General features: G+C 38.9%; 1 protein-coding gene across 3 annotated transcripts in view; it reads left to right on the forward strand.

The window, feature by feature from the left end:
- Positions 1-13,892, forward strand: part of TAF2 (TATA-box binding protein associated factor 2) — a 73,042-nt gene that overhangs the window by 40,811 nt on the left and 18,339 nt on the right. For all 3 annotated transcript variants that reach the window (XM_045300010.1, XM_004697414.2, XM_045300034.1), the window contains 3 exons: positions 2,467-2,606; positions 5,447-5,516; positions 9,678-9,787. In XM_045300010.1, coding sequence (XP_045155945.1) covers positions 2,467-2,606; positions 5,447-5,516; positions 9,678-9,787 — 320 coding nt within the window. The remainder of the gene's footprint in view (positions 1-2,466; positions 2,607-5,446; positions 5,517-9,677; positions 9,788-13,892) is intronic.

The raw sequence follows: 13,892 nt of genomic DNA on the forward strand, positions 1-13,892 counted from the left end.
AAAAATGACCTGATGCCGGGGGCTTAAGTGGAGAGCAAATGTTTTGAGAATGATGAAGGCAATGAATGTACAAATGTGATTTATACAATTGATGTATGTATGGATTGTAATAAGAGTTGTATGAGCCCCTAATAAAACGATTAAAAAAAAAAAAAGAATCAGTCTTAGAAACTTAGGGAGACAATTCTACCCTGTCCTATGGTTACTATGAACCAGTATCAATTTGTTGACGCTGAGACTTTTAGTATAGAATTTTTGGGAAATGTAGTAATGAAAGGGGAAAGCGAAATTTTTGTGTAAACTTGCCACCCATAAATTGTTCATATTTCACAGAAGGGTCTAGTTTTTTTCCCCTTAGTGGCTAGCTGAAGTTTTAATTAATTGAGACTATATTGTGTAAGTATAATATATATATAGGTGTGTGTGTAGCTTTTGAACTGTTAACATTTTGTTTATGCTGTTGTCATAAACCATTTTTATTTAATCTGTATGCCGAGCAAATCCTCAGAGGAGCTGTGTTATAGGAAGAATGCAGCATCAAGATTGAAGGAAGTTTTATTAACAACCTTCGATGTGCAGATGACTTTACTTTGCTTGCTGAAAATGAGGGCTTGAAGCACTTGTTGATGAAGATCAAGAATTGCAGCCTTCAGTATGGATTACAACTCAATGTCAAGGAGACTAAAATCCTCACAGCTGGACAAATAGGTAACATCATGATAAATGGAGTAAAGATTGAAATTGCCAAAGATTTTGCCTTGCTTGGATCCACAATCAGTGCTCATGGAAGCAGTAGTCAACACATCAAAAGAACATAGCATTAGGTAAATCTGCTGCATAGGACCTCTTTAAAGTTGATTTTGTGTGTTTTTTTTAAATACAAGGCTGTGCTTTGAGAACTAAGGTGCGCCTGTCCCAAGCCATGGTATCGTTAAATTGCCTCATATACAATGTGAAAGTTGGACATATTGATACGAAGACTGAAGACGAATCTGTGTGTTTGAATTATGGTGCTGCAGAAGAATATTGAAAGGACCATGGACTGCTAAAAGGCCAAACTGATCTGTCTTGGTGCAAGTATGGCCAGAATGCATCTTCGAGGCAAGGATGGCAAGACCTTGTCTCATGTACTTTGGGCCTGGTGTCAGGAGAAACCAGTCTCCAGAAAAGGTTCCTATGCTTGATAAAGTAGAGGGGCAGCAAAAATGAAGATCCTGAACAAGATGGATTGACACAGTGGCTGCAACAATGGGCTCAAACATAAGCAGAACTGTGAGGATGGTGCATGTAGGTCTGGGCAGTGTTTGGTTGTGTTGTACGTAGGATCTCCATGAGTCAGAACTGACTCATTAGCACCTAACAGCATTTTCATAGACGTTTTTGCATATCATCTGAATTCTTCAAAAGCATTATCTTGACACCTACCGTATGTACTCTAGTATAAGCCGACCCAAATATCAGGCGAGGCCCCTATTTTACCACAAAAACTGCATAAAATGCTGAAAAACTCATATATATGAGTATATATGGTATATCGTTTTCTACTCTACTAGACGTAAAAGTTTCTATATTGTCATACTTTGTTTTTAATATTTTTTTTGCTTCTATAGTCTTTGTATATAGTTGTCGAAAAGTTCTAATTATTTCAGTGTTTGCTAAAAGGCGATTTACTGATTTTTTTTTTAATTTACTGATTTAAACATTGACCAAGTTTTAACCTTTCATATCTATTTGTACTAAACCATCCATACTCAAACTTTTGAAGAAAATGCTTTAGTAAAATCATATTTGATGGTATATAAAATTTACTAGTGAGTTAAAAAAATTTTTTTTTACTAGTGAGTTTTTTATAACTATAAGCACATAATGAAACTTGAAATTTTGAATTTCCAAATAAGTTTTGGAATTTTCTTTTTCTTTTTTTTTTTTAAGTTTATTTTTGTTCTTTTTGGGGGAATTTGCTTTATTTTAAAATGTTCAAGATATTACCTTTTGAGTTTTATGACCATTGTAATAATTTAGTATTAACAAAATTGAAAATTTTAAATAATTTACATTTTTCAATATACTGCCAAAATTAATCTCTAATGCTTAGGAAACAAATTTGATTGTATGTTCGAACAAAAGTATTTAACTATTCATCTGAATTTCAGTGATTTCGCAATCATGTGGTTATGTCAATAGTAAAAAACTACCCTCTGAGTGTTTGTGCACTGTTGACCTCCATCTGGAAGTGATGAAGCTGGAGGTGCAAGGGGAGAGTAATGCTGCCTGGGATAGTTAAGATTGTGCTTTGGCTTTCCTGGGCTGTAGTAGCTATATAATTATTTAATTTGGGAGTCATGGAATGATATCATTTACTATTTTGTGGTTTGATGTGTTCATCCTCCATTTTTCCCTACTGACCTGCTCTTTGGAACTTTATTGCATCTCTAATGGAGTAGTTACTTTTGTTTTTTGCCCTAGCTGTTTGCGAGCTATAAGGGTGCTTCAGAAGAATGGACATGTGCCGAGTGACCCCACCCTTTTTAAATCTTATGCTGAGTATGGCCATTTTGTGGACATTCGAATAGCAGCTTTAGAAGCAGTTGTTGATTACACCAAAGGTAATGCTTTACAAATACATGCTTACTTGATGTAAAAAATATATTCTATTTAAAGTGAAAGTTCACACAGCAACATAGGTTCCCTTTGAACAAATGTTAATATGAATTATGCTGGGATAATGGTTTTGTTTTTCTCAATATGTTAGCATTCTCATTTCCATTCTGTGTTTCTTTTCCATTAATGTAGCTTTCCTGATACCAGTTGATTTTAAAATGTTTGAGTAGAGAAAACTACATCTATCTGCAAAGCAATTTTTGGGGGGTAAATTTCAGTGGAAATATTATAAAAGATTTACAGAAAACTTCTATTTTAATTTCACTTTTGCCACAAACTTTTTAAAGCTTCATATATTTAAGGTCAGAAAAAAAAATCATTTCTTCTACCATTTGACTGAAGATTGAAATAGGCTTTGTTTAAAAAAAAAAGTAAAAATAGTGATTAAAGTTTTTTTTAATTTGGAATACAACAGAAACAATGTAATCTTATATCAGATTCTCGTTTGCTTCGAAATTTTAATATTTCTTGACAGCTTCTAAGCATGACATTTTTCCCAACCATTTTCCAGTGGATGGTGTTCATTCTCTCATAAATATGCAAATGACTTCATAAACTAGTACTACTTGAAATGAAATAGAATGCTGAATATTATGGTTTACAAAAGAATGCTAAAATAACAAGTATAATGAAAATGAGTAGTGTTTACATGTACTCCACGACTGTAGACTTGCTGAACTGTTGTGTTGTTGAGGGAACGGAGTCAGTCTGACCCCGCAGACTCCCCAGTCCCATGCCTGCCTCCCTGTTGTTATGTTTGAGCCCATTGTTGCAGCCATGCACTTCATCTTCTCCAAGGGCTTCTTTTTCGCTGCTCTTGTACTTTCCCAAGCATGATGCCTTTCTCTGGGACTAGTTTTTCCTGATAACATGTCCAAAGTACGTGAGAAGAAGTCACACCATCCTCACTTCTAAGGAGAAATTTGATTGTATTTCTTGTAAGACAGATTTGTGTGCTGCTCTCTTGGCAGTCTCTGGCCCTTCCAGTAGTCTTCACTAGCACCGCCAATCAAATGCCCCAATTCTTCCATCTTTCTTGTTCAGTGTCCAACTGTCACATGCATATGAGGGGACTGAAAATACCATAGTTGAGTCAGGCACCTTAATCCTCAAATGGACATCGTTGGTCATCAGCATCTTTGGTCTCGTGCAGCAGATTTTCCCAGTATAATATGTCATTTGATTAAGAAATCAAATGCTGCTTCCACAAGCATCGATTGTGGATCCAAACAAGAAGGAATCCTTGGCAATGTGAGTCTTCTCTCTCTCTTTATCACGATAGTAATTGCCTATTGGTCCAGTTGTGAGGATTTTTGTTTTCTTTACATTGAGTTGTAATTCATGTTGAAGGGTTGCAGTCTTTGATCTTTATTAGCAAGTGCTTCCATCTCAATTTGAGCAAATGTGTTGGCCAGGTTGACTAGAGAAACAAATTCAGTGACACTTACATATATGTAAGAGAGCTTTATATCAAAAAGTATATATCAAGCAAGCATCCCAGTCCAGATTAAGCCCTTAAGTCTGATATTAGTCCATAAGTCTGATAATAGTCCATAAATCCCTCTTTAGACTCTTGCATCCACATGTGATGATGCAGAATGCAGGAAGATCTCAGGCCGGCGGGTGCAAAGTCTTGTAGATCCAATGGCAGTGGAAGCATCTCCAGGGTTCTCTCAGGTCTCTGGCAGGTCTTGTGGCTTGCCAGCAGGAAGGTGAAGGAGAGAGAGAGTGGGGTGGAGGGAAGTTCCCAAGATCCTCCTTATAAGGTGGTCACACCCACAAAGAGGCACCATCAGGCTGTGACCTGATTGACAGACAAGACTCCACCTATACTTCAAGTTGACACTAAATTGTGTTTATTTACTAAATAGTAAGCTTAAATACCGATGCTGAAATTAGAAAATGAAAGAATTGGAGAATAAGGAGAAATAAAATTCTGAGTTAAGGAAAGCCTTCTAATAAATAAAAGCCAAACTTGTTGAAAAGGTGAATGACATAGTTAAAGAGTCAGCTTGTTTATGTCATTTATATTCCTAACACTATTTTTATGATTGCCTTTTATGTTGTATTGGAAAGTTAAAACTGCTATCTAGTCTTAACTGGAAGAAACCACTTGGGGGAAACAGTTTACTGTCTGTGTAATAGAACCCTGGTGGTGCTGTTGGATTCCTTAACTCCAAGATTGATGGTTCAAACCCACTAGATTCTACATGGAAGAAAAATGAGACTATGTGTTCCTATAAAGAATGACAGCCTTGGAAACATTGTGTAGTGTTGCTATGAGCCAGAACTGACTCTATGGTAGTAGTTTTATGATGTTCACTCTTGATTTGAGCTTTGGTGTAAATCATATAGATGGTCTGTTTTATGTCTTGGCTACATAGAAGTACACAGTCTGCCATCATTTCCAACTCATTAACCCTATACGAGAGAGGAGAACTGCCCATGTGGGTTTTTGAGACTGTAAATCTTTACAGGAGCAGAAAACCTCACTCCTCTCTCTTCCTTGGATCAGCGGGTAGGTTTGAACTGCTGACTTTGTTGATTGGCAGAGAAAGATGTAACCAACTATGTCACCAAGGCTTCATGCATATAAGCACAGAGTTCAAAAATTTACAAAGTGACTCGTGTGAGAAATATAAAAACTTGCCTGTTAGCTTTCAAGTCGATGGAAAATCTAGCTGAGACCGAGTCCTAGGTATTAAGCATCAACTCCATACTTGAAGTTTGTTATTTTCTATTTAATTTGTTATAATTAACTGCAAATATATTTCTTTGTTTTCAGTGGACAGGAGTTATGAAGAGCTACAATGGCTACTGAATATGATTCAGACTGATCCTGTACCATATGTAAGGTTAGTTTTTATGCTATGAAGTTTCGATTTGGCAAGTCCTAAAGTGAATAGTTTGAGGAGAGTATATACATGGGGCACTGGTCTGTTATTTTTGAAAATATGGGAATATGCTACTCATTTCTTTGTGTCTTTTAAAATTTTTATTTGATCTGCCTTTGGAAAGAAATTTTGCAAATGTTAATAATGTTTATCATTGAAAGCCAGATTATTTCCTTCTCTTTTTATCTTCTTTTTATGTTGCATCCTACTCATAGAAGTAAACTTTTATTTTTCTTTCAAATCTAATTTTGACCATATTACCCTGATGTCATGCACAGGTTCCTCTCAGAAGACAAGTCAGATTTTAGTAGGTGCTGAAGTTAGTTGGCATCAAGCTTGATCCAACCTATAGTGACCGTCTCCACAACGGAACAAAATACTGCCCAGCCCGGCGCCATCCTCACAATTGTTCCTATGCTTAAGCACATTGTGACTGACACTGTTCATCCATCTCCGTGAGGGCCATCCCCTCCTTCACCACCCTTACACTTTATGCAGTATGTCTTTCTGCAGGGAATGGCTCTCCTTACAACATGTGCAAAGTACGTAACACAAAGTCCCATCATCCTTACCTCTAAGAGCACTCTGGCTGTTTTTCTTCCAACACAGATCGGATTGTCCTTTGAGTAGCCCATGGTACTTTCGATATTCTTCTCTAGCACCACAATTCCAATGCATCAATTCTCCTTCTGTCTTCTTTATTCAGTGTCCAATTTTTACACGCATATGAGGCAATTGAAAATACCATGGCTTGGATCAGGTGCACCTTAGTCCTCAAAGTAATATCCTTGCTTCTCTTTTCAGTACACTAAAAAGGTCATGTGCAGCACATTTACCTAATGCAATTCATCCTTTGATCTCTTGGCTGCTGCTTCCATGAGCATTGATTGTGGAATCAACGGTTTCTCCATCATGATGCTACCTGTTGCTCCAGTGGTGAGGATTTTGGTCTTGACATTGGATTGTAATCCATGCTGAAGGCTGTAGTCCTTGACCTTTATCAGAATATGCTTCAGGTCCTCCTCACTTCAGTAAACAAGGTTGTGTTATCTGCATATCTTCTGTTAGTAATAAGCCTTCCTCCAATCCTGGTGCCACATTCTTCTTCATATAATCCCATTCCTCTGATTAGTTGCTCAGCACACAGATTGGATAGGTATGGTGAGAAGATAAAAACCCTGATGCACACCTTTCCTGATTTTAAACCATGCATTATTCTTCCCTTCACACACCTTCCTCTTGATCCATGTACAAGTTCACATGAGCACAGTGAAGTATTCTGGAATCTCTTTTCTTCTCAAGTTTATCCATAGTTTGTTAAGGTCCACGGAGTCAAATACCTTGCCATAGTCAATAGAACACAAGGGAACATCCTTCTGGTATTCTCTGCTTTCAGTCGGGATCTGTCTGACAGCAATAATGAGACTCCTTGTTTCATGTCCTCATTCTGAGTCCTGCCTGAAACTCTGGCAGCACCCTGTCATTGTACTATTGCAACTCTTGTTGGATGATTTTCCACAAAATTTTACTGGCTTAATATCAGTTATGTTGTTCTATAGTTTGAGCATTCATTGGGTCACCTCTCTTTGGAATGGGCACAAATAATGGATTTCTTCTAGTCAGTTGGCCAAGTAGTTGTCTTCCAAATTTCCTGGCACAGATGAATGAATGCTTCCAGTGCTTATTGAAACATACCAATAGGTATTCCATCAACTCCTGGAGCTTTGTTTTTGGCTAGTGCATTCAGTGCAGTTTGAACTTCTTCAGCACCATTGGTTCTTGCTCATATGCTACCCCTGGAAGTGGTGGACTGTCGACTAGTTCTTTTGGCACAATGACTGTGTGTTCTTTCCATGTTCTCTTGATGCTTCCTGCACAATCATTGAAGATTGCAACTCAAGGCTTGAAGATTTTCTGTAGTTCTTTCAGTTTAAGATATTTTCCCCTTTTGGTTTTCTAAATCTAGGTCTTTGCACATTTCATTGTGAAATTTGCCTTTGTCTCTTGAAGCTTCCCTTTGACATTTTCTATTTAGCTCTTTGCCTTCATCCTTCCATTTGCTTTAGCTGCTCTATGACTAAGGGCAAGTTTCAGTCTCTTTTGACATCCGCTTTGACCCTCTCTTTCTCTCCTGTGTCTTGAATGATCCTTTGCTTTTTCTTGAATGATTGTCGTGATGTCCTACATAGCTCTTCAGGTCTTCTGTCGTTTTCGTGTTCAGAGTATCAAGTCTGTTCTTGAGATGCTCTGAAATTTCAAGTGGGTTAGACTCAAGATCGTATTTCAGCTCTTGTGGATTTGTTTACTTTTCTTCAACTTTATCCGGAACTTACATAGGAGCAATTGATGATCTGTTCCACAGTCCGCCCCTGGCTTGGTTTTAGGTGCCCATAGTGAGTTTTTCCATTGTCTCATTCCACAGGTGTAGTCAATCAATTTGATTTCTGTGTGCTCCATCAGGAAAAGTTTATGTGCAGAGTTGCTGTTTGTGTTGTTGGAAAGAAGGTATTTGCTATGAACAAGTCTTTAGTTTTGCAGAATTTTACCAGCTTCATTTTTATCACCAAGTCCATATTTTCCAACTACTGCTCTTTATTTGTTTCAGTGGGAAATTGAGAAATTAATCAAACTTGCCAACAAGATGCCTTGGTAATTTTTAGTTCTGGGAAGGCAAAGGTTGGAGAGTCGGGATGTTAGGGCTTAGCCATCACTCTCTGTAGGGTTACTTTTAACATGCAACCGATTTTGAGGAAACCTTTTCAAATCTTCGTATTTAAAATGCTTCTGTATATTTCCATCCTTTCTAAAGATTCTACAATAATGACGTTTATGTTCACTTTATTATACCAAATGTAGGCTTCTTCTTGGCTTAGATGTAATATTTTTTTGTCCCATTTAAGAGTTTTAGATTTATTAGCTAGTCTTTTATCGAAACTCTTCTAGAGACCATCAACTGTTCATTTTAGGAAGCGAGAGGGGAAAGATTGGTTAGTGTTATGAAGGTAGGCTGGTGTAAAAATGGCGTGGGGACAACATCTGACCCCTGACTTCCTGAGGGAGAGGGATAATCAAAGTCAACATCAGTCCAAGGTCAGTTCTATGAGGCAGAGGTCAGCCAGGCCTCCCCGCGCCACTCTTGTTTAACAGTTTTGATACCAGCCATCCCTCTCACAGCACTCTGTACTTCTCTGTTGGGTTTGATAGTTCATTGCAGTGGCTACACAGAACTCACAGACCACACTCAGGATTATGAGGTTTATTAGGGAAGTTAAGTTATAATTTTGGATATTACTGCGTAAGTTACAGTTCTTCTGATCAGAAGTTGTATCCAGAGGCTCTCCTTTCTCTGGCCCTTGACTTCTCAGCTGCTTGACCCCTTGGGCTCTGCCCTGCTCTGGCAAGTATTTCAAAGCTACTTTAGAGCTACTGATAAATATCTAAAGGAGCTTAGCTTTAGCTCAGTGGATCAGCATTCCTATTTTCCTTAATTAAATGGCTGCAGGCATCCGACTCTGTGAGCCTGCTACTCAAAGACAATCCACTTTATGGACTAGGAAGACCCCCACACACACACACACTCTTATCTCATGCTCTTGGTTCTGCTGCTGTTCTTCTGGTGTCACTACTCTTGTCTATGGATTGAGGAGGTTCCGCAAACAGGAATCTTGGGGTGCAAAGGATGCACTCTGCTCATGACTTGTTTCTTAATGTTAGTGAAATCCATGTTCCTGCTTCTGAGATGGCTCTCTAACACTCAACGGATGGCACATTCGAGTTCTGTCCACCCAGAGTGCTTGGTTCCATACCTGTATTTGGTGGGAGTAATAAAGACCGTGGCTGTAAGAGCAATAGCAGGGAAATCACTGCTGTTCTGTAGAGTCTGGTTTTAGAGGACCTCATTGTCCAGGAGATTGTAGAAAGAGCAAACCTGCCTGAATTATACAGCAGAACAATAGTAAAATGTTTTCATATTTAAACAACTTTTCAAACAAATTTAAACACAACACTAGACCTAAGAGGAGAGATGGTGAGATACAGAGATGGAACTATAGACAATTTTCCAGTGTTTTATTTAATGGTAAGCAAAAAATTGAATAATATATGTATATTTTAATCTTTCAGGCATAAGATTCTGAACATGTTGACTAAGAATCCCCCCTTTACTAAGAACATGGAGTCTCCTTTATGCAATGAAGCCCTGGTGGACCAGCTGTGGAAACTTATGAATTCTGGTGAGAGCATAGTTTACCATGACTCATTTTTAAGTTTTTATTATTGAAGCATGTGCAGTTTATAATAAGTTTCCAGTATCTTTTAAGAATGCTGATAGCTTTATCTTTTGTTTTTTAATAGTTTATCATACTCACCTTTAAAGTGGTGTGGGCAGTGGCATTCTTTGTTAATGATGTACTCAGTCACTTTATCTCATAAAGTAGTTCAGGAAAAAAATACTATGGGTGAGTGTCTTCAGTGTTTAAAGAACTATAAACATGAACCTACCAAGTGTTACTGTTTTTAATTTGGAAGATGACAGACGGGTGAAGAACAAATGTTAACGTCTCCTCATAAGGTGTTTGTTTGTTTTTTTCAAATCATTTTATTGGGGTCTCGGACAACTCTTATCACAATCCATACATACACCCATTGTGTCAAGCACATTTGTCCATTTGGTGCCATCATCATTCTAAAAACATTTGCTTTCTACTTGAGCCCTTGGTATCAGCTTCCTCATAAGTTTTTTAAAAGTACATGCATACTGCTCTGTGCACACTGTTCTGCCCCTTGGAAACCATGCGTCTCATCACCGTTTTCATTTACTTTATTGAAGTGATGTCAGTGGACGCCTTAGCATTGTTGTCAGGTGCCATCAAGTTGGTTCCGACCCATATCTGCTATCTGTGCAACAGAACGAAACCCTGCCCATGCCTGCACCATCCTCACATTGGAGCCCATCGTCACAGCCACTATGTTGGTCCATCTTGTTGGGGATCTTTTTCTTTTTCTCTACCCGTCTACTCTACCAAGCCTAATGCCCTCCAGGGATTGGTGTCTCCTGATAATATGTCCAAAGAATGAGAGACGGAGTCTTGCCGTCCATGCTTGACTTCCAAGACATCTGCTTGCTCTTTTGGCATCCCTGGTACTTTAGTATTTGTTGTCGGCACCGACATTCAAATGCACGGGTTCTTCTTCAGTGTTGCTTCTTCAATGTCCAACTTTTCACATGCATGTAAGATGATTGAAAATAATACAGCGGTTTAGGTCAGGTGCACTTTAGTCCTCAAGGTTACATCCTTGGTTTCCACATCCCTTGACTGCTGCCTCCATGAGCAGTGATAGTGGATCCAAGGAAGATGAAGTCCACGACAACTTCAGTCCTTGCTCCGGTTATCAAGTTGGTACTTCACTATCAGTCCAGTTGTGAGGATCTTTCTTTCTGTTCAGTTGTAATCCTTCCTGAAGGTAGCCATCCTCGCTCTTCATCAGCAAGTCCTTCAAATCGTCCTCACTTTTAGCAAGCGAGGTAGTGTTGTCCAGAATATCACAGTTGCTAATAAACCTTCCTCTAGTTCTGGTGCTGCCTTCTTCTTCATAACATGCAGCTTCTCTAATTATTTGCTCACCATACTGATTGAATAGTATGGTGAGAGGATACAGCCCCGACACACAACCTTTCTTGATTTTAAACTATGCGATATTCCCTCATCCTGTTTGCACAGTTGCCTCTTAAACCTTGTACAGGTTGTGCATAAGCACAATAATGTGTCTGGAATTCCCATTCTTCTCAGGGATTTCCACAGTTGGTTATGGTTCACACAGTCAACCATAACGTTTGCATATCAAAGCTGAAGTGAACAGCTTTTTGGTTTTTTTCTGCTTTCAGCCTCGATCTATCTGATTTTAGCAGTGCTATCCCTTGTTCCATGTCCTCTTCCGAATCCAACCTGGACCTCTGGTAGCTCACTGGCTGTGTACTGCTTCAAATGTTGAATGATGTTCAGCAAAATTTAAATTTGATTGCATGTTATGTCAATGATAAGATTTTATAATTGAGCTTTCTGTTGATTACTGTCTTCCAAATTTCTTATAGGTGAGTGAGTACTTCCAGTGCTTCATTAGCTAGTTGAAACCTCTCAATTGGCATGTTGTCAATTCCTAGAGCTTTGGTTTTTTTCAAGTATACTTTACATAACATGGTTCTTGATCATATGCCACCTCTTGAATGGTTAAATGTTCACTAGTTCTCTTTGGTAGTGACTTTGTATTTTTGTCTTCTCTGGATGCTTCCAACATCAGCCAATATTTTCCTATAGAATTTTTCAGTATTGCAAATCAAGGCTTGCATTTTTTATTCAGTTCTTTCAGTTTAAAACATCCTGACTGTATTCTTCCTTTTTGCTTTTCTAACTGTTGGTTTTGCATATTTCATAATACTTCACTTTGTCTCCTCAAGCTGCCCTTCAAAAATTTCTGTTCAGCACCTTGACTTCATTGTTTCTTCCTGCTGCTTTAGCTGCAATACGATTAAGAGCAAATTTCAGGGTCTCTTGATATCCACTTTGGTCTTTTCTGTCTTTGTAATGGCCTTTTGGGAATTCTCTTTGCCAGTATTCTCTACAAAACAGGCCATTGGTTTCCGATGTGAATCATGTATTCACGCAGGTCTTCACATCCACAGGCGGTGAGATGGGGTGAGCAGGCGGCCTCGCGTCCATCACTGGGAGGCGAGGAGCTCTCGGTTTCGTGTCTAGAGCACTTCGGATGTTGGGCTGTGAAGAGGCAAGCGAGACCTGACTGCTTAGCTCCTCCACGTTTGGCTCTGAGATGTTCCAATGAAGAGCATCTTGGAAGGAATTCCATTTTTGTTTCAAGCTTTTTATTATTATTATTATTATTATTATTATTATTATTATTAAGACTAATAAAATCATGTTACGGAGTTCATCTGGAAAAATTTTAAAGGAAAACATTACACACTTTCATTACATCAGGTATTCAGATTTGGGTATAATTGACCTTTATTCAAAACAAGCACAAAGTTTAGTGTGAAGTAACTACAATCGTAATGAAAGTTTTAAAACAGCATTTTATCATGAGAATTGTACCCATTGCTTGCGACCTTCCGGAAGGCTATTCTTTTTAGAGTCAGTAATCAGAATTCCTTGGAGCAGAAGAAGCTGTAACATCACTTAGGCCTCCTAATCCTAATGAACCCTGCTTCATCGTCTTTCCTTCCTTTCCTTCTTGTAAAAAACTGAGGTTTCCTTGTATTCACGTGTTTATTCTTATCTTGGTGTCCGCATGGACTTGAGGTGTGCTGACTTGAGACCAGTGTAAAACCCAGGGGACCCTGTCTTAATTAGGTTGATAGCAAGTACTTTGGCAGAATCGGCGTTGGTGCGCTTCACCGACTTCAGACACTTTTTGCTGTGAGGTTGCTCGTGGCAGGGAGTAGAGGAGCAGGGCATAGAAAACAAATCAGTGGAGAGTGAGATGGACGAAGGACATGGTGGGAGTCATGGAGTTTTAAAGTGCACGCATCAATCAGTGAATTACCATGCCTCTGGTAGGCAGGCACTGGAGAAATTCGGAATGAGGTACAGCGCCGGGGCTGTCGGTAACCTGAAGGGAGGTGCCCAGGGTCTGTCTGCTGGGTTCTGCTGCTTGGAACCTCCATGGAGCCTGGCCTGTGCGAGCTTCTGGAGGCACCTCCCAACAGCTAACCCTTAGAGCCTGCAGTTGTGAACCCACACCCTGATTTCTTGTCCCTTCCCCTAGTTTCACTTTACTGCATAACTGTTGCTTCCTCACTTTTTTTTTTCAGTTTGAAGAAGACCATTAGCACTCATGTATTTTTCAGCTGGATTCACCACTTTTTAATATTTTACCCCATTTAGTAGGTTTATTTTTTCACTAGACCCTGATGGCATAGTGGATTACATGTTGGGCTCTTAACCACAAGGCTAACAGTTTGAAACCACCAGCTGTTCCACAGGGGAAAGATGAGGCTTTCTACTCCTGTAAAGAGTTACAGGCTTGATTTGGCAGTGAGTTTGGGTTTTTTGGTTGTATTTTTCCCCCATACAGAGATAAGTAGCTGTATAGGTATATATATGCATGTATATAAGATAGATAGGTACATATGTAGATAAGGAGATTTGCAGGTACTAAGGAGCCTGGTGATAGAGTAAGTTAAACATTGGGCTACTAACCAAGATGTTGGCAGTTTGAACCCAGCTATCCTCAGGAGAAAGCGGAGACAGTCTGTTTCTGTAAGGATTTACAGGCTTAGAAATTCTTTTTTTTTTTTTTTTAACATTTTATTAGGGGCTCATA

The sequence above is a fragment of the Echinops telfairi genome, unplaced genomic scaffold (assembly GCF_000313985.2).
Source record: "Echinops telfairi isolate 266 unplaced genomic scaffold, ASM31398v2 ScPeMD7_1;HRSCAF=3_0, whole genome shotgun sequence".
Classification (NCBI taxonomy): Eukaryota; Metazoa; Chordata; class Mammalia; order Afrosoricida; family Tenrecidae; genus Echinops; species Echinops telfairi.